The sequence below is a fragment of the Jaculus jaculus genome, chromosome 8 (genome assembly GCF_020740685.1).
Source record: "Jaculus jaculus isolate mJacJac1 chromosome 8, mJacJac1.mat.Y.cur, whole genome shotgun sequence".
Taxonomy (NCBI): Eukaryota; Metazoa; Chordata; class Mammalia; order Rodentia; family Dipodidae; genus Jaculus; species Jaculus jaculus.
In genome coordinates, this window is record NC_059109.1 from 51323587 (window position 1) to 51349684 (window position 26098).

The 26098-nt window shown below is 37.0% G+C and overlaps 1 protein-coding gene across 5 annotated transcripts in view; it reads right to left on the bottom strand.

Annotated features, from left to right (window-relative positions):
* Positions 1 to 10802: 10802 nt before the first annotated feature.
* Positions 10803 to 26098, bottom strand: part of Mettl15 (methyltransferase like 15) — a 231953-nt gene continuing 216657 nt past the window's right edge. For all 5 annotated transcript variants that reach the window (XM_045156889.1, XM_045156888.1, XM_045156891.1 and 2 more), the window contains one exon: positions 10803 to 11852. In XM_045156889.1, the coding sequence (XP_045012824.1) occupies positions 11416 to 11852 (437 nt within the window). In that variant the 3' untranslated portion in view covers positions 10803 to 11415. The remainder of the gene's footprint in view (positions 11853 to 26098) is intronic.

The window sequence follows — 26098 nt, forward strand, 5'->3', positions numbered from 1 at the left end:
GCCTCTGCTACTAAGTATTTTCATTCTCATGCAGAAGCCCAGTCATCTGTAGCTAGGATCCACATATGAGAGAGAACATGTGGCGCTTGGCTTTCTGGGCCTGGGTTACCTGACTTAGTATAATACTTTCCAGGTCCATCCATTTTTCTGCAAATTTCATAACTTCATTTTTCTTTACCGCTGTGTAGAACTCCATTGTATAAATGTACCACATCTTCATTATCCACTCATCTGTTGAGGGACATCTAGGCTGGTTCCATTTCCCAGCTATTATAAATTGAGCAGCAATAAACATGGTTGAGCATGTACTTCTAAGGAGATGAGATGAGTCCTTTGGATATATGCCTAGGAGCGCTATAGCTGGGTCATATGGTAAATCAATGTCTAGCTGTTTTAGGAACCTCCACACTGTTTTCCACAATGGCTGGACCAGATTGCATTCCCACCAGCAGTGAAGAAGGGTTCCTTTTTTTCCACATCCCCGCCAACATTTATGATCATTTGTTTTCATGATGGTGGCCAATCTGACAGGAGTGAGATGGAATCTCAATGTAGTTTTAATCTGCATTTCCCTGATGACTAGTGACGTAGAACATTTTTTTAGATGCTTATATGCCATTCGTATTTCTTCCTTTGAGAACTCTCTATTTAGCTCCATAGACCATTTTTTGATTGGCTTGTTTGATTCCTTATTATTTAACTTTTTGAGTTCCTTGTATATCCTAGATATTAATCCTCTATCAGATATATAGCTGGCGAAGATTTTTTCCCATTCTGTAGGTTGCCTCTTTGCTTTTTTCACTGTGTCCTTTGTGGTGCAAAATCTTTGTAATTTCATTAGGTCCCAGTGGTTAATCTGTGGTTTTATTGCCTGAGCAATTGGGGTTGTATTCAGAAAGTCTTTGCCAAGACCAATATGTTGAAGGGTTTCCCCTACTTTTTCCTCTAGCAGTTTCAAAGTTTCCGGTCTGATGGTAAGGTCTTTAATCCATTTGGACTTAATTCTTGTGCATGGCGAGAGAGAAGAATCTATTTTCATCCTTCTGCAGATATTTATCCAGTTTTCAAAACACCATTTGCTGAAGAGGCTGTCTTTTCTCCAATGAGTATTTTTGGCATTTTTATCGAATATCAGGTGGCTATAGCTACTTGGGCTTACATCTGGGTCCTCTATTCTGTTCCACTGATCTACATGTCTGTTTTTGTGCCAGTACCATGCTGTTTTTGTTACTATGGCTCTGTAGTATAGGTTAAAATCAGGTATGATGATACCACCAGCCTCTTTTTTGTTGCTCAGTATTATTTTAAATATTCGAGGTTTTTTGTGATTCCAAATGAATTTTTGGATTGTTTTTTCTATTTCCATGAAGAAAGCCTTTGGAATTTTGATAGGGATTGCATTAAATGTGTAGATTGCTTTAGGTAATATTGCCATTTTCACGATATTGATTCTTCCAATCCAGGAACAAGGGATGTTTCTCCACTTTCTAGTGTCTTCTGCAATTTCTTGCTTGAGTGTTTTAAAGTTCTCATTGTATAGATTCTTTACTTCCTTGGTTAGGTTTATTCCAAGGTATTTTTTTTTTTTTTGATGCAATTGTGAATGGGAGTGATTCTCTGATTTCATCCTCTGTGTGTTTGTTGTTAGCATATATGAAGGCTACTGATTTCTGTGTATTTATTTTGTATCCTGCTACATTGCTGTAGGTTTTGATCAGCTCTAACAGCTTGCTAGTAGAGTCTCTAGGGTCCTTTATGTATAGAATCATGTCATCTGCAAATAATGATAACTTGATTTCTTCCTTTCCAATTTGTATCCCTTTTATGTGTGTCTCTTGCCTTATTGCTATGGCTAAGACTTCCAAAACTATTTTAAATAGAAGTGGGGACAGTGGACACCCTTGTCTTGTTCCTGATTTTAGTGGAAAAGCTTCCAGTTTTTCCCCATTTAGTAATATGTTGGCTGTAGGCTTGTCATAAATAGCCTTTATTATATCGAGATATGTTCCTTCTATTCCCAGTCTCTGTAGGACTTTTATCATGAAGGGATGTTGGATTTTGTCAAATGCTTTCTCTGCATCTAATGAGATGATCATGTGGTTTTTGTCCTTCAACCCATTTATGTAATGTATTACATTTATAGATTTGCGTATGTTGAACCATCCCTGCATCTCTGGGATAAAGCCTACTTGGTCAGGGTGAATGATCTTTTTGATATACTCTTGTATTCTGTTTGCCAATATTTTGTTGAGAATTTTTGCATCTATGTTCATGAGGGAGATTGGTCTGTAATTTTCTTTTTTTGTTCTATCTTTGCCTGGTTTTGGTATCGGGGTGATGCTGGCCTCATAGAAGGAGTTTGGTAGAATTCCTTCTTTTTCTATTTCCTGGAAAAGCTTAAGAAGCAATGGTGTTAGCTCTTCCTTAAAAGTCTGGTAAAATTCAGCAGTGAATCCATCCGGGCCTGGGCTTTTTTTAGTTGGGAGATTATTGATAACTGTTTGGATCTCCATGTTTGTTATAGGTCTATTTAAGTGATTAATCTCATTTTGATTTAATTTAGGTAGGTCAAGGAAATCATCCATTTCTTTCAGATTTTCATACTTTGTGGAGTATATGCTTTTGTAGTATGTCCCTATGATTTTTTGAATTTCTCTGGAATCTGTTGTGATGTTGCCTTGTTCATCTCTGATTTTATTAATTTGTGTCTCTTCTCTCTTTCTTTTGGTCAGATTTGCTAAGGGTTTATCAATCTTGTTTATCCTTTCAAAGAACCAACTCTTTGTTTCATTAATTCTTTGGATTGTTCTTTTTGTTTCTATTTCATTAATTTCTGCCCTAATCTTTATTATTTCTTCCCGTCTACTACTTTTTGGTTTGCCTTGTTCTTCTTTTTCCAAGGCTTTAAGGCGAAGCATTAGGTCGTTTACTTGCGACCTTTCTAATTTCTTAATATAGGCACTTAAGGCTATAAATTTACCTCTTAGAACTGCCTTCATTGTGTCCCAGAGATTTTGGTATGTTGTGTTCTCATTATCATTTGACTCTATAAATTTTTTGATTTCCTTTTTGATTTCTTCATTGACCCACTCATCATTTAGTAGTGTATTGTTTAGTTTCCATGCTTTCGTGTATGCTCTATAGCCTTTCTTGCTACTGATTTGTAGTTTAATTCCATTGTGGTCTGATAGAATGCAAGGAATTATTTCAATTTTCCTGAATTTGTTAGATTTGCTTTATGTCCTAATATATGGTCCATTTTAGAGCATGTTCCATGTGCTGCTGAAAAGAATGTATATTCTGCAGCCTTTGGATGAAATGTCCTGTATATATCTGTTAGGTCCATTCCTTCTATGACCTCATTTAGTCCAGATGCCTCTCTGTTTATTCTTTCCCTGGATGACCTGTCAATTGATGAGAGTGGGGTGTTAAAGTCACCCACCACCACCGTGTTTGGTGTTATCTGTGACCTTAGTTCTAATAGTGTTTGTTTGACGAATTTGGGAGCCCCCATGTTAGGTGCATATATGTTTAGGATTGTAATGTCCTCCTGTTGGAGTGTGCCCTTAATCAATATAAAGTGACCTTCCTTATCTTTCTTGACTAACGTCGGACTAAAGTCTACCCTGTCTGATATTAGGATAGCAACCCCTGCTTGTTTTCTAGGCCCATTTGCTTGAAACACCGTCTTCCAACCTTTCACCCTAAGATAATGTCTATCCTTTGTAGAAAGGTGAGTTTCTTGGAGACAACAAATTGTAGGATCCTGCTTTTTAACCCAGTCTGCAAATCTATGTCTTTTCGTTGGGGCATTGAGACCGTTGATATTAAGAGATATTATTGAAAGGTGTGTATTTATGTTTGCCATTTTGTGTGTGTGTGTGTGTGTTACTGGTTCTATCTGTGCTCTCTTCTGTTAACTGGTATTTGAGTATAGCTTGTTTTTTCTAGGTTCCTTATATGTGTGCTTTTCCTTTTGTTCAGCATGGAGGATTCTGTCAAGTATTTTCTGTAGAGCTGGTTTTGTCTTCAAATACTCCTTTAATCTGCTTTTGTCATGGAATGTCTTTATTTCTCCATCTATTTGAATGGATAACTTTGCAGGATAAAGTAACCTTGGTTGACAGTTGTTATCTTTCAGAACTTGGAATATATCACTCCAAGCCCTTCTGGCTTTAAAAGTTTGTGTTGAATAATCTGCTGTAATCCTGATGGGCTTGCTTTTGTAGGTAACTTGATTTTTCTCTCTAACTGCTTTCAATAATTTTTCTTTGGTTTGTGTGTTTGGAAGTTTGATTATAATATGGCGAGGGGAGGTTCTTTCTGGGTTTTGTCTGGCTGGGGTTCTAAAGGCTTCCTGTATCTGTATTGGCACCTCTTTCCCAATTTGGGGGAAATTTTCCTCTATGATTTTGTTGAAGATGCCTACTATGCCTCTGGAGTGGAGTTCTTCTCCTTCTACTATGCCCTGAATTCTTATATTGGATCTTTTCATAGTGTCCCGAATATCTTGAAATTCCCACTCATACTTTTCTATAAGTTTGTCTTTCTCTTTGTTGGACTGCATTAGGTCTGCCACCTGGTCTTCTAGCTTAGATATTCTGTCCTCTCCCTCATCCATCCTACTGGTGAGATTTTCTACAGAGTTTTTTATTTCATTAACTGTGTTCTTCATTGCTAGTAATTCTGACTGGCTTTTCTTTATTATTTCTATTTCCCTATTTATGTCTTGTATTGCCTTCTTTATTTCATTAAGTTGGTGTCCTGTCCTGCCTCTTCTTTGTTTCCTTTGATTTCCTCTTTGATTTCTTCCTTGATTGTTTTCATGTGTTCTTTGACCTCTTTGAACATATTTATAATTATTCTTTTGAACTCTTTCCTAGGCATTTCCTCTAACTCTTTCTCTCTGGAGGACATTTCTGATGCATTAATACTTTTAGGTGGATTTATATCATCTTGCTTTTTAGTGTTTCTTGTGTTATAATGTATATATTTTTGCATCTTGGATTAAGTTAATGCTTGGATTTTCTAGCTAGCTGTGTATTCTTAGCTGTATCAATTGATTTGATGTAATATATTTTCAGGGTAGGACCTTAAGGTATTAGGTGTGGCTCTTAAGACTCTCAGAGTATCTACAAAGATGTTCTTAGGTGTTGAGATTCCCTGCTACAGGAGTATTCAAGCAGGCTGAGTGGAATAAAATACAGGTAGATTCTAAAATTTAACTAAACACTGTACACATTCAATCAAAAACAGCCCCGAGTAAGTATGCAAGAGTAGTTATTATAATGACCAGATCTTCTATCAACAAAGAGGTTTAGATTTCTGGTCTGTTGAGGGATCCAAGTCAGCTTGTGACCAAGTGAGACCCTTCGCTGGTGCAATCCCAGTTACCTTGGGTGATTTTGGTCTCAGTCAAGTTGCTGCCTGGGTCGTCAGGCTGCTGTTCTGATTTCTGGAGCTGGGCACTTGCTTTTCCTACGGGGCAAACCGAGCCGCTGCTGCTGCCTCTGCTGCTGCCATAGCTGCCACCACCGGAGCCACCACCGCTGCTGAAGCTGCCGCTGCCGTGTCCACCGCCGCTGCTCCCCCCGAAGCCGCTGCTGCGGGATCTGCCGCCGCTGCCGCTCCTGGGTCCGCTGCTGCTGGGGCCACTGGTACCGGTGCTGGAGCCGCTGAAGTTGCTGCCGAACTCTGCTCCTGCTTGGGTCCCGCTGTCAGCCCAAGTTGGCGTGGCCGGGTCCCAGGCCGCTGCTGTGTTCGCTGGAGCTGGGCTCAGGCGGTGGGGGAGGGGAGGGAGCCACGGCTGCTCTGGTTGTCTCGCTGCTCCACGTGTTCTACCTCGCGGTCTTCTCCGCTGCTCGCTGCCGCTCTCCCCTCACGTTTCCCATGTTGCGGAGAGCGCGGTGTGAGGGGAAAATCCTGCACCTGGCTTTTCCTGCAGCTCGAGCTGGTCTGGCGGTTTTCTGCTGCGCCGCGGCTGCGGTGTTTGGCCGAGCTGCCTGAGCCGCTGGAGCCGCTTTTCCGCCTGTGCAGGCTCTGAATGCTCTATAACTCTTCTACTTCTCCGCTGCCGCCTCAATTTCCTATACACCTCACTTTTTAGTAAAAGCGTGTATTTTGCTGAGTATTTTTGGTCTTTTTCCCCCCTAGGCTGCTTTGGCGTGGTACCTACGCCGCCATCTTAACCGGAAGTCAATATTGTATTTTTATGTAAAGGTACATTTATTGAAAGCAATAATTTGATAGATCTTGTCTTTTAATCCACTGTGCTCATCTGTATCTTTTGACTGGAGAATTGAGAATGTGAATATTTAGTTACAAGTCAAAAGTGAGTACTAATTCCTGTCAGTTTGTTGATTCTGTGGTATTTGGTGTTTTTCTCTTCCTCTTTTTATTTACCTACTATTAAAGTGTGGTTATATTTTTCCCTGTGGCCTTGTGGATGTGTTTATCTTCCCTCCTTAATGTGTAGAATTTCAAATATTTTCTGCACTGTTATACTGGTGGTCAAGAAATTTGTTTTCATAAGATATTTTCTCCAATTATGATAGATAGTTTTGCTTGCTATAGTAATCTGGGTTAGTAGCTACTATCTCTACGGACTTGGAAAACATTTTTCTATGGTTTCCTGGATTTTACAATTTTTCTTCAGAAATTAGTTGTATCTGATATGTTCTCCATCATATGTGACTTGAGTCTTTTGCAGCTTTAAGTATTATTTTTTTTTCTACAATTCATTTTAACTATACTATGTCGTGGGGAGGATCTTTTCAGGTCCTAACTGTTTACTGTTCTACATGCCTCCTGAGCCTGAATGATCACTACTTTCCCTAGATGTAAAGAGGGTTTTAGATATGGCCTTATTGAATATACTATTCTTTTAGCCTAAAGTTTCTCTATTCCCATAATTTGTACATTTAATATTTTAATAGTGTTCTACAGATTTCTTTTTAAAATATTTTTGTTTTTATTTATTTATTTGAGAGTGACAGAGAGAGGGAGGAAGAGGCAGATAGAGACAGAGAGAGGGAATGGGCATGCCAGGGTTTCCAGCCACTGCAAATGAACTCAAGACATGTGTGCCCCCTTGTGCATCTGGCTAACGTGGGTCCTGGGGAATCAAGCCTCGAACCAGGGTCCTTAGGCTTCACAGACAAGCGCTTAACCGCTAAGCCATCTCTCGAGCCCCCGTGTTCTACAGATTTATCTTCTATCTATACATCCTTATACTTTAGCTGTGTTAATTTATGAATGTTTTAATTTATCTTGTCTTAATTCTCTGATATTTTCTTCTATTTCATTCATTTTGCTATTTCAGGCTTTTAACCAAATGTTTTACTTAGTTAACTTCTAATTTCTTAAATTTGAATATGATTGTTTTCAGTATTTCTCTGTATTGCCTTCAAGTCCTGTATTGGCTTCTTTATTTCATTCAGTCATTAGTTCTATTTTTTGACTTCAGTTAGGAATTATATCTTCCTTGAATTTGTTAAACATTACATATATTTTTAATTCTCTGAGATTTCAATTAACCCTGAATAGAATCCATTACTGTGGAACTGGTATTTTTCAGATAGATTTTTTACTTTATTTTTCATATTTCTAATATTTCTGTATTGGGACTTATATATCTGGGGTTATTTTGTTGTTGTTTTTATATCAGCTGTAAAAAGTTAAGTATTCACAGTATTCATCAGGGTCTAGATGGTAATAGGGTTGGAGTGTTATTTTCCTATAGCCGACTTGAGGAATAACTAATTTAATATGATTCCCAAGTATTTTGAGAGTAGATTATTAATTGTTGAAGCAACTACCAATGGTGGGGCAGTCCACTATGAAAATATCATTATAGTCATATAAGAGTACTTGTCTCTTTAATTTCAGTAATTACTGAGGGAAAGGTTCTGGGTATACTAAGATATTAATTTATAAGTTTAAGAATGAATAGAAATAGACTGAATAAAATTTTGGATTAGCATAAGGTCACCTGAGGGGTAAAATTTAAGCAAGGAAAAGCAAATGGAAGGGGGACTTAGAATACAGTTAGCATCAAGAATTTAAATATTATTATAGCTATGAAGAGTTACAGTTATAAAGTAAAACATAGCTTGGGAGGAAATGAGGAAAGAATATATGGCTTGTATCTAAGGTATAATAGGGTGTACATTATAAAATGTATGTACAAACATATACAATGATAAATCCTAATGAAGTAATATTAAAACTCAAGTAAGACCATTCTGATATTTCTACAGGAATGATATATTGAAAGAAAAAGACAAAATGAAATAAAGATAAAATCATTTCAAAAATTATATCATTAATCAATATTTATTCTTGTATAGAACAAGTGTCAAACTACTCTCTTTCAGGTAGCAAATTGTACTAATTGTGGAGGAATAATTCGAGGCTCAAGTTTGAACCTATACAATCAAGTCTGGGGGTAGGTGGTGCATTGTTTTTTCAAACAAATTAATTTTTGGTTTGAGTTTCTGCTTAATTACCAATATGCGACTTGAGTTTTTCTAAGCCTTCAACATGGAGTATTGCTTTTGGGAGAATTTTCACCTATTATTTGTCCATATGTAAAAGATGGTCACATTTCCACTTCTTGATTCCTAAATTTAAAGCTCTGCTGTGACCATAGTACACCTGTGCAATCACAGTTTGCCTTCTCAATAGGAGTTAACTTTACACTTTCCTCTTATTTTTTTAAAATTTTTTTTGTTCATTATTTATTTATTTATTTGAGAGCAACAGACACAGAAAGGCAGAGAAAGACTGAGAGAGAGAATGGGCACACCAGGGCCTCCAGCCACTGCAAATGAACTCCAGACATGTGGGCCCCCTTGTGCATCTGGCTAATGTGGGTCCTGGGGAATCTAGCCTCGAACCAGGGTCCTTAGGCTTCACAGGCAAGTGCTTAACCGTTGAGCCATCTCTCCAGCCCATCTTTTCCTCATATTTTTAATGAAATTAATTCTCTGGCATACTTCTTATTTCCTGCATCTATCCAGAGAATCTCACACAAGGCTCATATTCAGCCTTCAAGTCCACAGTCTTCAATAAGCTATGTTCCTTGACCACAGCCCCTGGTTGAGTCTCCACAAGACTCTCTCTGACTGATCCTGTAGCACTGGGTTTGGGCCTGGAAAGGAGCGCTTATCTGGAAATTTTGGTATGCTGCATGCAGCTGGAATAGCTGTGGTAAAGCTGTGTTCTGGGTTTCTACCTGCTCCCATTTTTTCTTTTCTTTTTTTTTGGTAGAGTTTTTGCCTTGGTCATTTTCTTAATTTTCAGCTATTTTCTCTTGAAGAATAAAGACTATTTTAATTCTGACCTTTTCTCTTACTATGTCACCTTGAGGGGGCTTCTATTCAAGAATCTTTCCCACCAGTCCTAAATAAACTTGATGAATATTATGCTTCTATATCTAGGTAAAATATTAAGGGGGCACTTAATATTCTGAATTAATTAGGTAGTTTTCTACTTCAAAGAAACTTTTCTGAATGTTTTGAACAGCTTAGTTACAAAGTGGGCACTAGTGAATATTCCCAAAGGAAACAGTTATGAGACTACAAAGACTTCTGCCTATCCATGTTTATTGCAACATTATTCACTGTAGCTAAGTAATGGAACAAGCCTAGAGGTCAATCAATAGATGAGTGGATGGATAAAAGCTGCTGGTATACCCAGTAGAATTTTATTTAGCTAAGAGAAGAAAGAAATTTTCTTTCTTGGATTTTTATTGCATTTTCAACAAAATGGAATCAACTGGAGACTACGGAGACTACTATGTTAAGCAAAACAAATTAGACTCAAAGATAAATATTGCATGTTTCGCTGGGCGTGGTGGCACATGCCTTTAATCACAGCACTTGGGTAGCAGAGTTGGAGAATCGCCTGAGGTAAAGGCTACCCTGAGACTACCTAGTGAGTTCCAAGTCAGCAAGGGTGAGAATGAAACGCTCCCACACACACAAAAAAACCAAACACACACACACACACACACACACACACACTCACGACATATTTCTTCTCACATGTAGAAACCAGATTTAAACGGATGTGTGTGTACATGTGCAAATAACAACTGAACTAAGACAGTGGCAGCAGATGTCTAAATGAAGGGGAAACAAGAGATATTAATAAAATACTTGTAACCTGAAAGCAGAATGAAGGACTATGGTAGTTTGAATGGATGTCCCTAGAAGATTCAGGAGTTTATTAAAGTTTGACCTTAGATTTCCAGCTTCCTGGCCAGAGGAGGTGTCATTGTGGGTGGATCCAGCCCTAAGGTGTTACTAGGGACAGATCTGAATACCACACAAAGGTATGCAGAGTGCTTGACCTCTGCCTGGGGCCCACAGAGTGTTCTTGCTTGTGGTGTGGGTTGTATTTCTCTTTGCGTGGACCTGTAAAAGGCAGCCAACTTCCAACATTATGGAACTTCCCCTGGACCTGGACGCTTCAACAAATCCCTTCCTCCCATGAACTTTGCCTGGTTTAGAAGTTCAACCCAGCAACATGAAGCTGACTATGACAGGGACTATTTTAGAAGAGTAAAAGGACTATCAAGAGGAGGAGGAGGAGAAGTCAGAAGGAGAAAAGAGAACCTAGGGAGATAAACAGAGTAAAGTGTAGTGATAGATGTGCGTGAAAATAACATACTGGAACACATACTTTGTAGGCGAACTAAAACACTACTTAAAAAAGAAAAACAATCAAGGATGCACATGACAGACATATTTTACTAAATGTAACTTAGGTAACCAAAATAAATACATTTGACAGTAAATTTAAGAAAGTTCTGTACAACAAATTCTCTATATTTTACAACACATGAGCTATAGAACATACTGAAGAATGTAATGAACAGCATTGCCACAATGAAACTCATCAGTACAATGCACTTTAAAATATTTGAAAATTAAAAATTTCAAAAAGATTATATTTGAGATAGCCATAGCAATTAATTATTCACAATCAGAGAAAATTAAAATTTGTTCCAAGATTATTATGAGTTATTTGAGCCATAGAAAACTTGCTTTTAATCTGGAATTTAGTGCATACAGACATTATAATATCGTTTTGCTTGACAGCTTGAGTTTTCATATACAAACACAGCACACTAAGTTTTACAATTGCTTCATTAAGTAAAGGTCTACCTTTTGAAAGTCAAATATGATGCAAAGATAATGACACATTCCCAGTTTTGAAATGTGCTGCTCCCTGAGTGGAAGTTTCTGTCATACTAAAATTTCCTACATTTACTTTTGAGAAAAAAAATGGTAAAATACCATTAATCTATAGACTGCTTTCTACTTTAGTTGCATTAAGTTGTTCCTAAACACATTTGAAAATATGACAGGAGCTGAAAGGAAATTTGAAGATCAAAGGATGATGAGATTATCATAATTTGATAGCTGCTCTAAGCTTAGCTGAGCGCCCTCTGGGGTTCTCTTGAATATCCTGCTTTTCTGGAGTAAGTACCTTCTTGTGCATTAATTCCCATGCTAAAGGTGCTCTTACAGAGATCATGCTTTCATGATCTGACCCTGACTGTGCAGCTTGTGCCACCTTCTGCCGAACACTGAGGTTAAATCTTTCTGTCATGCTTATTCCAAGCAAAAACCGTTTGACAATTCGATCTTCTAATGAATGGAAGGAAAGTGTGACAAGGCGACCACCAGTTTTCAAAAACTTCTGAGCTGTCTTCAACCCTGTGTAGAGTTCATCAAGCTCATTGTTCACAAATATGCGAAGAGCCTGGAAAGTCTTGGTTGCAATATGTGAAGATCGTTGTAGTAAGTCTTTTCTTGCATAAACAGCAGAGGGAGGAAAGGCACCTACAGACAGATTTTTGTAAAAACAGAAAAGATGGCAGATATCATTAATGTTTTCCATTGCAAATCCTCTGGGATGTATTTAAGCAACTAAATTTTCTTAGAAATTGTGATATTTTATTCATGGTTTCCTCTACTTTCAAACATTCTCTCATGGATTAAAATTATGTGTCCTAAACCACTTACAGCTATAAGAAGTTCAATAGACTAAAAACAGAGTAGAAAACTACACTGAGGCATATCATAAGCAAATTAAAATAAGCTTTATGGAGAAAACAGAACAGTTAACAGAGACAGCAACACATTTAACAGAGAATGACAAATTGCTAATTGCTTGTCAATACTGTGAATATAAGAAATACTACAGTGATATTTGAAACATTGAGAAAACATGTTCTTGTGGCTAGGGAAGTGACTCCACAGTTAAAGATGCTAGTACCAAATGCCTGATACCAGAATTTGGATCCTTCGGTACCCACACAAAACTGTATATAAAAGATATCTATAATCCCAATATACCCACAGCAATAGAAGGTGGAGTCAGGAGAATCCCAAAGTTCATGAGCCAGATAGTAAATAACAAAAATATAGACCTTATTTCAAACAAGGTGGAAGGAGTGGAGCACACTCTGAGGCTTTCCTCTGACCTAAACATGTGTGTGGTTATATGCATGTGTCCCCCTCATCCACATACACCCATAGATAATCATAAAAAAGAAAACTGTATTTAGTATAAATGCTATGTATAATAAAATTTTATTACAGTAATGGTTGAAAAGATATTGTTAAATTAAAAAAATGAGAGAATTTGTAGCTGACAGGTCTGCATTTTAAGAGCAATACTAAAGGAAATACTTCATCTTGAAAAAAGAGATATCAAAATATGACTGATATATAAAAAGAATTTAAGGGTACTATAAGTAAAAGTATACATATTTTCTTGATTTATTTAAAAGAGGACTATTTGAGTTAAGTTATAAAACTATACACTAAGGTTTAAAATATTGATATAGATAGGAAAAGTATTAAAGTGCATAAATGGTACTATATCATCACAAGACTATATTCTACTCATGGTTAAATTTCCTTATTATACACTCTAGCTCAAACAATAAAAAGCTGTGTGGAAATAAAGCTTACAAACTGACAGAGAATAAAACTGTCCTCAAAATATTATTAAACAATTAATGCAAGGGTACAGTAGATATGTAAGTAGAAGGCAGAATATTGGAGGTGAAATAATCTAGGTGGGGTTAGGAAGATGGACTGTAGGATAAGAGAAGGTTAACCAAAATTAAAGATGTTACAAATAAGCTGTATGGAAATATACTTCTTTGCTAGCACATATATGTTAGAAAAGAGAGTTTGGGTAGAAGTACACTGTAGGGGAGAATAATGCTGTGCCCAGTAGCCATAGATCATTACAAGAAAATTTTATTTCCAGGAGTGGGGTAGGATGTCTTCCAGTAAACTGTTGGTCAGGGAGGTCCCTAATGCCCCCAAACATGACAGGCTAGTGATAAGGCTCTCAGTTGCCCAGCAGAAGATGACATGACTGCTGAAGACACCACATGCTTGGGTGAAGATCACTGAGAAAAAAGCTGAAGCCTAGCTGGAAGCACCTCCCTGTTGACTAGTGTCATAATGCTAGAAAGTGCTATGTAGCCTGCTGGGTGGGGGTCAAGTCATCAATGATATCATCCAGCAGTGGCCCTGAAAGCTCTATAGCTGGCCAGCCGGACCAAATGTGCCAATGGATGCAATGGTAGCATGTCTGTTATGGGAGAAACCAACTGCTTTCTGATTGGACTTGAGGCCAGTTCCACAGGAGGGAATTCCTGCCTGGTATTGAAAACCTAATCAAAAGCCTATGACTTCGGGAGGTCATAAGCCCCAAGGGGGAAACTACTACTGTTGTATGGCTAAATGGATATATTATGTCCACCAAACTCTCATCTAAATACTTATGCTTATGTCCATATATTAATGCTACTCTCTTGTTTGGTTAGAGAAGTTTTTTTTTGTGTTTTTTTTTTTTTTTTTTCCCAGATGGGGATGAGACCACTGTTGAGACTTAAACTCATCAAAATGTTGAGAAGAAGAGACAATGGAGTATTCAGCAAAAGTGAGACATCTCTACTATCCGTTGCAAAGTTCAGGGACCATCATGGAAATAATAGTAGAAAGAATGTAAGAGTGCTTTACAATTGTTGTTTTCCAGACACAAAGTGCTCATGGCATTCATGATGTCACAGTGACCAACATAGGACCTGCATAACAGAAGGAAGAAAAATGAAGACATCCAATTAAAAGAGGGGCTAACTGGAAAGAAGGGATTCAGTGAAGGGACAATGGGGTAGGAGAGACAAAAGAGTAGATTATGATTATGCTATATTGTGCATACTTTTGGATATTTTCAGTAAAAAGTATAAAAAAAAGGTCATGAGGATATATGCTTTTAATCCCAGTACTGCAGAGGCAAAGTTTGGAGGATTAGCATGAGTTAGAGACTAACTTGGACCTACAGAGCCTGGGATAGAGTGAGAGCCTGTATTGAAAAAAAAAAAATTCAAATATAAAACAGAACAGCAGAACAACAACAAAATCAATAGTCACATTAAATAAAAATATATTAAATACCCCAATAAAATGTAGATTAATTGCAAAACAGCAATATAGAGCTCCAGTGGTACACTCAGTTAGCACAAAGTACTTATACAGAAAACGGCATTATCAAACTACATTTTGTCTTAAAAGTGCACTTTCAGGATAAAAACACAAATAATCATTAAAGGTAAGAAAAAGTATTGTAAATATATGTTGACAGTAAACTTCAGAAAACTTGCTAAATTTTATTAATATTAGACAAAAAAAGCTTCTTAAAAGGGGAATGAGTCCAATGGCTAAAGAAATATTTCCTACTGATAATGAGGTGAATGTAGCAGGAGAACACTCTTATTAAAGTACATTAATCTATAATGTACTTATAAGTTGAGTTCCACAATAGATGTATCTTAGAAATATAGCCATATTTACATAGGTAATTGGTTTTTCAATAAGTGGCCAAGTTAGTACCATGGAGAAAGAATAGTCTTTTCAACAAAATAAATATCTATATAACAAAAGAGATGAATCTTAGCCCTTACTAAAAAGTTAATTCAAAATATATCACAAAACTAACAAATGATACTAACATCATAAAAAAAAATGCATGTGACAACATTATCTTGTCAGGATACATAAATGCCACAAAGGAGCCAGTCAACTTATTTTAGCATGGTCAGACATTAAAGGTGTACAAGTAACTCAGAAATACTTGAAAAGACACGCAAGCTTATTAGTTGTTATGGAGTTGCAAATTAATACCAAATAAACAATCATCACATTTCAACTGAAATGGCTGGATTCTTGAAAGGCACTAAATGCTGAAGGACATATGTGAAATAGACAATATGAGTAAACACATAACAAGAATGGGAGAACTCATTACATATTTTCCTACAAAGAAAAGATCATGCCTAAATGCCTTCATCACTGCTTTCTACCCAACATTCAAAACAAAACAAAAAAAAAAGAGTTAACATCAATACCTCTAAACTTTTCCAGAAGATTTCCTGCATTATTGTGAAACAAAATCCAAAGACACTACAAGAAAATTGTAGGTCATTTGCATTCATATGCCTCAGTTGGTAAAATGCTTGCTGCTTAAGCAGGAAGAGCTGAGTTTGAATTCCCAGCTCCTATGTAAAGATCAGGTTTGGTGGTGTGTATCTGCAATCCCAGTGCTAGAAGGGCAGAGAAAGGGAACACCGGGAGCTCACAAGCCAGTTAGCCTAGCTGAATCAGTGAGTTATATGTTCAGTGAGATACCCTTTCTTAAAGATTTTAAAGAATAAGGAAGAGAGATCTTGAGGAAGACACCTGATGTTGACTTCTGGCCTCTTTATCAACTCAGTGCACTCACACATTTGTGCCCAAACATATATAAATGTATACAGATACTTGAATGCACATCATGCACATTCACATGAAAGGTAGCAAATTAAACAGTTGTGAGGATTGGGCTCCAGCTGGTGGCCACCAGAAAAGGCTTCTACTCAACTAGGCCTGGCCTGAGTGAGGAAGAGCAGAACACCTGGGAAGGGATTCTCCAGTAACACCTGCCTTGCAAAAACAAAACAAAAAACAACAAAATAGCAGAAGACAGTAATGACCTACTGAGCAGCTCCAGACCTTCAGACAGCTTTCTACAGCTTTCCTTCATCCATGCACCAGCACCTGGAACCACTGGAGATATCAGGACATCAAGAGATGGGAGTCACTCTTCCCCCTACAGTATCCAGCACAGCTGATTTGAGGAGCTGAGTGACCAAACCAGTTGAGACAAGCCCACTGTTCACCAATGAGGGAACCAACTTCACAGTCAACATAGCCTTGCCTATTTACCCACTAGCAATTAGTTGATACTGATTTCATAAGGTATATTCATTTGTGTGAGTTCATCAGACAGGAGTATCATGATCTCACAGTATTTGAAATGGAAAAACTGAACAAAAGGTATAAATTGCTCAAATGATTGGACAAGGTGGCTTTACACAGGTGATGTTAGCACTCCATCACAAGATCTGGAACAAGACAGGGGTGCCCACTCTCACCACTGCTTTTCAACATAGTACTATAAGGTCAAGTAATAAGATCAGACAGAAAAATAAAAAGGACACATATTGGAAAGGAAGAAGTCAAAATAGCCCTATTAGCAGATGACATAAGTGACCCAAAAGACTCAACCAATAAACTTCTAAACTGGTAAATTCTTTCAGCAAAGTGGCAAAATACAAAACCAGTACATAAAAATCAGTATCATTCCTAAACACCAAGGACAAACATTCAGAGAAATAGATCAGAGAGGCTATCTCATTTTGAAGAGCCATGAAAAATATTATTTTGGAATATCACTAACCAAGAAAGTGAAAGACCTATACAATGAAAACATAAAATCACTGAAGAAAGAAATTTAGGAGAACATGAGAACATGGAAAGACCTACATCATCATGGATTAGAAGAATTAATATTGGGAAAGTAGCCATTCTACCAAAAATACACAGATTCAATGCAATTCCAATAAAAATTCCAACATTATTTACAGAGTTAGAAATAATAATCTCAATATTAGTATGGAAATAAAGGAAGCCTAGGTTATCAAAAAATATGCCCAGCAAAAGAAATACCTCTAGAGGTATCACCATACCTGATTTCAAAGGCATATTAATAAGAACAGCATGGTACTGGCACACATAAAAATTAGATCAGTGCAATAGAACTGAAGATCCTAGATTAAGCTCAATCAACTACAGCTACCTGATCTTTGACAAGGGATCCAAAAATCAATCACAAAAAGGTCACATTTTTAAGAAATGGGGCTGAAGAAATTGGATATCCGTATACAGAAGAATGATTTTAGACCCACTCCTCTCACCTTGCACAAAAATCAACTACAGAAGGATTAAAATCCTTAGCATAAGTCCTGGAACTATAAAATGACTAGAAGAAAAAAAACTAGAAAAACATTCTAAGATGTAGGTGTGGGAAAAGACTTTTTCAGTAAGACCTCAGTAACCCAGGAAATCAGACACTCAACCAATGGGATCTCATGAAACTAAATAGTTACTGTATAGACTATATAGACAAGCAAACCATCAAGAAAGCCAAGAGATAACCTATAGAATGTGAAAAAATCTTTGCTAGTTATGCCTCTGACAGAGGTATAATATCTAGAATCTACAAAGAGCTCAAGAAGCTAAGCAATAAAAAAAAAAAAATCTAACAAGCCACTCAAAACTGGGTAGACACTTGTGATAGTTTAAATGTATATCCACCAACAGACTCATGAGTTTTATTAAAGCTTGTAACCTGGATTTCCAGTGACATGGCTGGTAGAGGTGTCACTGGGGGAGGATCCTGGGGCCCAGCCCAAAGGTGTCTTTGGGGCAGATCTGATTTCCAGCCTAAAGGTATGCAGAGTGTCTGAGCTCTGCCTGGATCCTTGCTGTTTTGCTTCTGGCTTTTGTGCTTGCTTTTGGTGTGTGCTGGCAGGTGTTGTCTCTCTCTGCTTTGATTTATGAAAGGGAGCCAATTTCTTTCACCACTGATGGAACTTACCCTTGGATTTCTAAGATGAAATAAATCCACTTCTTCCCATAAACTGTGTCTATTTGGAAGTTCATCTCAGTAACCTGAAGCTGACTACAAGACTTGAGCAGAGAATTCTCAAAGGAAGATATACATACATATGGCCAATATTCACTTAAAGAAGTGCTCAACATCTTTATTCATCTGGGAAATGCAAATTAAATTGACTTTGAGATTTGATTTCACTCCATCCAAAATGGCAATCATCAGACAACCAAATGATAACAAATGTCAGCTCAGTTATGGGGAAAGAGGTACCTTTATTCACTGCTAGTGGGAGCGCAAACTAGTATAACCACTATGGAAATCAGTATGGCGACTCCCAAAAAAGATGAAAATAAATCTACTATTTGATCCAGCTATTGTACTCCTGGGCATATACTCTAAAGATTCCACTCTCTATTTCAGAGACACTTTCTCAACCATGTTTGTTGCCACTCTATTCACAATAGCTAGGAAGTAGAATCAGCCAGATGCCCATTGATTGATGAATGGATAGAGAATAAAATTCTACTCAGTGCTAATGAAAAATAATGAAATTCACAGGAAAATGGATGAACTTTGAAAATATCATCCTAAGTGCAGTCACACAGACTAAAAAAAAAAAAATCAAAACAAAACAAACAAAAAACACCATATGTTCTCTTTCATATGTAGTTCCTAAATTAAACCAGGTGGACCAGAGTATAAACAGGAGTTAGAATTAGGAATAAAGACACATAGCTAGAATGACACTAGGAGAAAGTAGAAATAAGGAAGGAAAAGAATAAGAAACTCCTAACAAACTAGAAAAGGGAAAGAAGATAAAGATTGAGGGTAGAGGGAGGGGAGTAGTGAGAAGGGAGAGTACAGAGATAAATTACACAAAACTATAGAAAAAAGTAATTGATACAATAGAAGCCTTCCTCCTGGACACCATCAAGCACAATATCATCCCCAGTATGTGGGCGGTGGGGGGGGGTACAGTCTAGACAGAAGTGCCTAGTAGTAGGTGGAGAAAGCATAATCCTAAAGTCATTGGACTTTATTCAAATTCTTCAAAGATCACTATCAAGAAATAAAGATGGAAGGGAGGAGGGTACTTAATAGGTTGATATTGTATATATGTAAGTACAATGATTGTGATGGGGAGGTAATATGATGGAGAATGGAATTTCAAAAGGGAAAGTGGGGGGGGGAGAGGGAATTATCATGGGATTTTTTTTATAATCATGGAAAATGCTAATAAAAATTTAAAAATTAAAAAAAAAATAAAAAATAAAAAGGTGAAAAAAAAAGAAATAAAGATGATCTACAGAAAGGAAGAAAATAGAAAATCAAATAACTAATAAAAGATTTGAATCTGGAAGTTATGACACATACAATACTCTCTATATTATATTAACAATATGCTCATGAATCCAGACTTGCTCAGAATCTGGGATGTATGAAAATGCTGAATTTTAAATAAATCAATAAAGATAGTTTCCCCTGGGCTGGGGAGATATCTCAGTGGTTAAAGGTACTTGCTTGCAGAGCCTGCTGGTGCTAGTTCAATTCCCTAGTACTCACATAAAACGAGATGCATAATGACATGTATGCATCTGAAGTTTGTTTGAAGCAGCAAAAGGCCATGGCTCACCTATATACTCTCTAGCATAAATAAACAGACATTCTTTTTTACAAAATTTTTTAAAAAAAGCTAGTTTCCCTTAACTCACAAAAATTGGCACAGGTGATATTAATATACCTCATAGTAATCAATAAATTTATATAGGAATTTTACTTTAAGAACAGATTCCTGAAGAACGTTTTCCAACACCAACACCATCATAGTCAGAGACTTCAATACTCCATTATCATCAATAGACAATTCATCCAAGTAGAAAATCAACACGGAAACAATAGATCTTAACATCATAGATCATCTAAACCTAATAGACATTATGGAACCACAAATCTACACAATACACATTGTTCTCAGCAGCACACAAAACCTTCTCCAAAATAGTTCATATATTAGGCCATAAAGCATGCCTCCATAAATTCAGGAAAACTGAAGTAACTTACTACATCACATGATTTTACAATGCTTTAAAGTTAGAAAAGTTATTGGTACGATAAATGTCTCTGCATATCATGACCCAACATGTGACTGTGACATTCTTTCCGCCCCCTCTTCCGCTAACTCCACAATGCACGACCCATTTACATCAACAAGGAGGGTCCAATGGGAGGGGGTAGATCATAGTTGAGCCTAAACAATGGTACCAAACTGCCTGTATTTGCTGAAAAGAAAACTAATAAATTAAATTAAACAACAACAACAACAACAAAAAAAATAAAGTTAGAAAAGAACAACAATAATCACATCAGGAATTCCACTAGCTCCTAGAGACTGAACAACACACATTTCAACAATGAACGGGTTATGGAAGAAATCAAAATCAATTGTAAAATTTCTAGAATTGAATGATAATGAAAACACAACTTACTAAAACTTCTGGGACACAATGAAGGCAGTCCTAAGGGGAAATTCATAGCACTAAATGCCTTTATAACAAAGACAGAGAGATCCCAAATTAATAACCTAACTGTCCACCTAAAGGGATTAGAAAATCAATAAGAATCCAACCCTAAGAACTGCATATGGAAAGAAATAATGAAGATCAGAGCAGAAATTAATGAATTGGAAACTAAGAAAACAATTTAAAACATTGATGAAATGAAGAGCTGGTTCTTTGAAAAATTACACAAGATTGATAAACTGCTGGCCAATTTTATCAAGTAAAAGAGAGGTCTCAAATTAACAAAAAGAGAAATGAAAAGGAGAGGTCACAACAGACCTCAATGAAATTGAAAGACCCATCATAACATACTTCCAAAACCTCTACAAAATTGGATAATCTGGAAGGAAGGAATTGATGAACTCCTAGGCATATACCACCTACCAAACTAAACTCAGAGCAGATTAATCTCATCAAGAAACCTATCACATTCATTGAGATTGAACAAGCAATCAAAACCTCCCTGAAAAGAACAGTCCAAGACTGGGATGGCTTCTCAACAGAATTCTATCAAACCTTCATTGAAGAACTGAAACCAGTTTTCTCAAACTGTTTTGCATAATAGGATAGCAAGGAATGTTCCTCAATTCTTTTGATGAAGCTTGTATTACCCTAATGCCAAAACCAGACAGAGATACAAAAATAAAAGGAAACTACGGGCCTATACCTCTGACAAATTTAGATGCAAAGATCCTGAACAAAATCCTTGTAAACCAAATTTAATGACATGTCAAAAGCTTCATCCACTTTGATCAATTATGCTTCATCTCAGGGATGCAGGGATGTTTCAACATATGGAAATTGGTCAATGTAATATACCACATAATAAACTTAATCATAAGAAACACATGATCATCTCAATTGATGCAGAGGAGGCCTTTAAAAAAATACAACACCCCTTCCTGATCAAAATGCTGGAAAGAATAGACATGGAGGGTTTGTACCTCTACCAAATAAAGGGTGTAAATACAGTACCTAAAGCGCAAATAATTCTTAATGGGGAAAGACTCAAGGAGTTCCCACTGAGATTGGGAACAAGACAGGGCGCCCACTCTAACCAATGCTCTTCAACATAGTACCAGAAGTCTTATCTGAAACAAAAAGACAAGAGAATGAAATAAAAGGGATAAAAATTTGAAAGGAAGAAGTCAAGTTAGCCCTTTTTGCAGATGACATGATCCTATACCTAAGTGACTTGAAAGTCCTCATCTCAAAACTTCTAAAGATGATTAATTCCTTCAGTAAAGTGGCAGGATACAAAATCAATACACATAAACAAGTAGCCTTTCTAGACACAAAGGACAAATATATGGGGAAAGAAATCAGTGAGGCAGTCCCATTTGCAATAGAAATAAAAGAAGTAAATACCTTGGAATAACACTAACCAAGGATGTGAAAGATCTAAATAATGAAAACATATAAAAAATCCTCAAGAAAGAAATTGAGGATGATCCTAGCTACAGATGATTGGGCTTCTGTGTGAGAATGAAAGTACTTAGTAGCAGAGGCCAGTAAGTTGAAAAGGAGACATAAAGGGAAGAGAAAGGAAGGAAGGGAGGAGGATACTTAATAGGTTGATATTGTATGTATGTAATTACAATGATTGTAATGGGTAGGTAATATGATGGAGAATGGAATTTCAAATGGGAAAGTGTGGGGGTAGGGAGGGAGGGAATTACCATGGGATATATTTTGTAATCATGGAAAATGTTAATAAAAATTAAAAAAAATAAAAAAAAAATTAAAAAAAAAAGAAAAGAAATTGAGGAGGCCTTGAGAAGATTGAAAGACCTCCCACGCTCTTGCAAAGGTAGAATTAATTTTGAGAAAATACCAATTTTACCCAAAGCAACATACAGGTTTAATGCAATACCAATATATATTCTAGTATCATTCTTGACACAGATAGAAAAAAAAATACTCTCAGAATTTGTATGAAATGGCAGCAGGTCTCAGATATCCAAACATATCCTCAGCAAAAGAAATACCTCTGGAGTTATCACCATTCCTGATCTAAAGATATATTACAAAGCCATAGATATACAAAAAGCATAGTACTGCAATGAAAACAGAAACATAAACCAATGGAACAGAATTGAAGGCCCTGAGCTTAGGTCAAGTAACTACAGCTACTTGATCTTTGACAAAGTTGCTGATAAAGTAGACTGGAGAAAAGACAGTATCTTCAACAAATGATGCTGGACAAATTGGATAACTACATGTAGAAAAAAATGCAACTAGACCCACTCATCTTGCCACATACAAAAATCAAGTCTAAGTGGATTAAAAACCTCAATATAAGACCTTAAGCTCTTAAACTACTGGAAGAAAAAATAGGAGGAACTCTCCATGATATAGAAGTGGGGAAAGACTTCCTGAACAAACCCCAGTAGCCCAGGAAATTAAACAAGCACTCAACCAATGGGATCTCATAAAGCCAAAAAGCTTTTGCACTGACAAACATGCCATAAGCAGAGTCAATAGATTACCCATTGAATGGGAGAAAATCTTTGCCACCTATACCACTGAAAGAAGCCTAATATCTAGAATTTACAATGAACTCAAAAAACTAAATGATAAAAAAAATCAAAGAACCCACTCCAAAAATGGTACACAGAACTGAATAAGGTAGCAACTGCTTTCTTGTACTGGGATTTATAGGCCACAGACAAAAATAAATTCTTTTAAACAACCTGACAAGATGTACACACAAGTGCAATAAGGTCACACAGCTTTGGTGGATAATCAATACTTTTCTGATTGGTTAAGAGATCTGCTCAGTGTAAAGGAGCCCTATGGAGACAAAGATTATTCTCTCTAATGTCAAGCTCTCTATATTCTTTAGGTAAAAGAAGGGTTACATACATCTAAATCTCTATAAATTAATAATGCTTATCCCATTTAAACTATGCTGCCTTCACTTCCCATTGGAGAATCTGTTCTTTTTCAGAAGGTAGGGAGACCTGAGGAGATAAACTGCCCCTCTCACTTCAGACAAACCACAGCTGAAACCTCAGAGGAACTGGGGAGATAAGCAAAAGTGCTACTTATATAGTGAACCTGACAATGAGCACCAGGATGGAGACAGATTCTGAGGATATTCAACACTTACCAAAGCAGAGATCCAGAGGCTCCTAAGAGCTCATCAGTGAAGTAGACTTAAAACTCACCCACCACGGCTCAGGGAATTTTGTGGTAGAGGGGTTGGAAAGAATGTAAGAGCCACAGGATGAGATAACATGCCCAGGGGCATCCCCCACTCAAATAATTGTCACTGTTCCCACAACACATAACACACAACCCCACAGGGAAGATCTGCAACCCCGCTGAAGATGGTCCCAAGCAGAATGTGGACAGGGATGAGGGAAAAGAGGGTGCCAACACATGATGTATCCAAATGAAATATGTTACCAGTAATAATAATAATACCCAAACACAAGTCCACTCTACAATATCAAGCTACCATCAATCACGGGGTACAAGAGTGCCTACACATATCAAACTCTCTATCAAAAAAGTAAGTGTTATCTCAATTTTCCGGGTGCTAACTTACTCTCCGTTGGAGAATCTGCTTCTCTTTTCCAGATAGATGCAGATCCTAAGAAGAGAGCTGCCCCAACATACCTCAAAAGGGGCCCGACTGAAACTAAGGACAACTGGCGAAATAAGCAAGGGTGATGTTTTCCTGTGAACCAGATACCAGCACAAAGGGGAAGGAGATCAACGCAGAGAAAAATCAACTCCTACCAAATCAGACAGCCAGAGCCTCAGAGGCCCCCAACACCTCAGCACTGAAGCAGACCAAAAATGAACCCAACATGGCTCAGGGAAATCTTGCGGAAGAGGGGGCGGAAAGAATGTCAGAGTCACATGTTGGGTCATGATTTGCAGAGACATTTATCATACCAATAACTGGGGGCTAACTCCACAATGCACGACCCATTTTCCTTAACAAGGAGGGTCTAATGGGAAGGGGTAGATCACAGATGAGCCTAAATAATGGTACCAAACTGCCTGTATTTACTGAAAAGAAAACTAATAAATTAAATTTAAAAAAAAACTTTAAAATAAAATAAAAGTAAATTATATAAGAATGAAACTTTAGTTCACATTTCAGTACTATGTACACCCAGAATGAAGTACTGATATATCCAACTTTCTATGGAAACTGGGTAACAGAAGAGAAGCAACATTATATGTATATATACCACTTTGGATGACTTGGATATCTAAATGAAATGTCAGTGTGATGGGATTTTCCCTTCTATAAAAATACTTAAAAAAATACTTTCCAGAAACTTGGAAATTTATCCTCCAACTAACTGGTCTCTAGAAACAAGATGCCAATGTCAAAGCTAAAGAGAGAGGGTTGCTTCTTTCCACGTACTATTCAATTCCTCCATGTTTCCAAGAAATAGCACGGGTCACAGAACTGTGTTTCAGAGTTTTCTATGGATCAGACTAAACATGCAGCTACTCATTGGAAGAAGCTTTAGGAAGACTAGATTTCTTGAAGTTCTAGCATGATTCAAACTGATGTTAACTACATCTGTTGATGGACTATGAATCTAGAGGTCATCAGGCAAAACTGAACTAGATTTATGGCCTTCTCTTATGCAGGACTCTGAATGAGGCCATAAAGAGACAGAAATATGGACCCTGCTTTTGAGGAGCTCACAGCTTTGCAGTCCTTCAGCTCTTGCTAATCTTTCATAAGCTTTTAACAGAAATTGAAATTTGTGTCTCTGCTTCTCCATTTCCTGAGTTTAATCACAGTGTCTAGAGTAGCTGATTTACTTACACAACTAAGGGATATAATAGTAAGGCAGAAAATATGCTCACAGTCACAATTTGGGTCATTGGATTTAGTGAAGGGAAAAAGAAAAAATCTTTCTGTGGTTTATAGTCCACGAAAAAATGTAGTTAACTTAGGACCAGTGTGGGTTAGTTCTAAGTGGGAAAAGCTGTACCCTCAGTGTAGCACTTAGCACACTCCTCTATAATTGCTCCTTTATGATCCAGATCAGTTATTTGACTCTCATCTTGCAAACAGGAACTATTTTTTATTCACTCTTATACACTAGACAGAGAGGTCTGTCATTCTTACCTCTGGGTGAGCATCACAATCAGCTATAGCATTTCTAAAAACAATTATGATGTCTACTGGAGACTGATTGAAAAATCAGGGGTTCCTAACCCAGGAGCCATTTCTTTTAAAAGCTTCATAGAAAATTTTGACATGCGCCAAGATTAAAAATTGCCATTTATTGACTGTACATGCTGAATGAAAATGGATAAATACTGAATGCAAAACAATAGATGTATGAATGAATGAATAGAAATCTAGGACTGTCACTGCAGAGTTTCTTTTACATCATTTAGTGAGCATATAAAGAACAAATATCAATGAATGAGTAAGTAAAAATTGTAACAATTTAGTCACAGAGAACATTATATATAGTACAATAAAAAAGTCATGATACAGAAGGTCACTGTTGAGAAATGGGACTGGG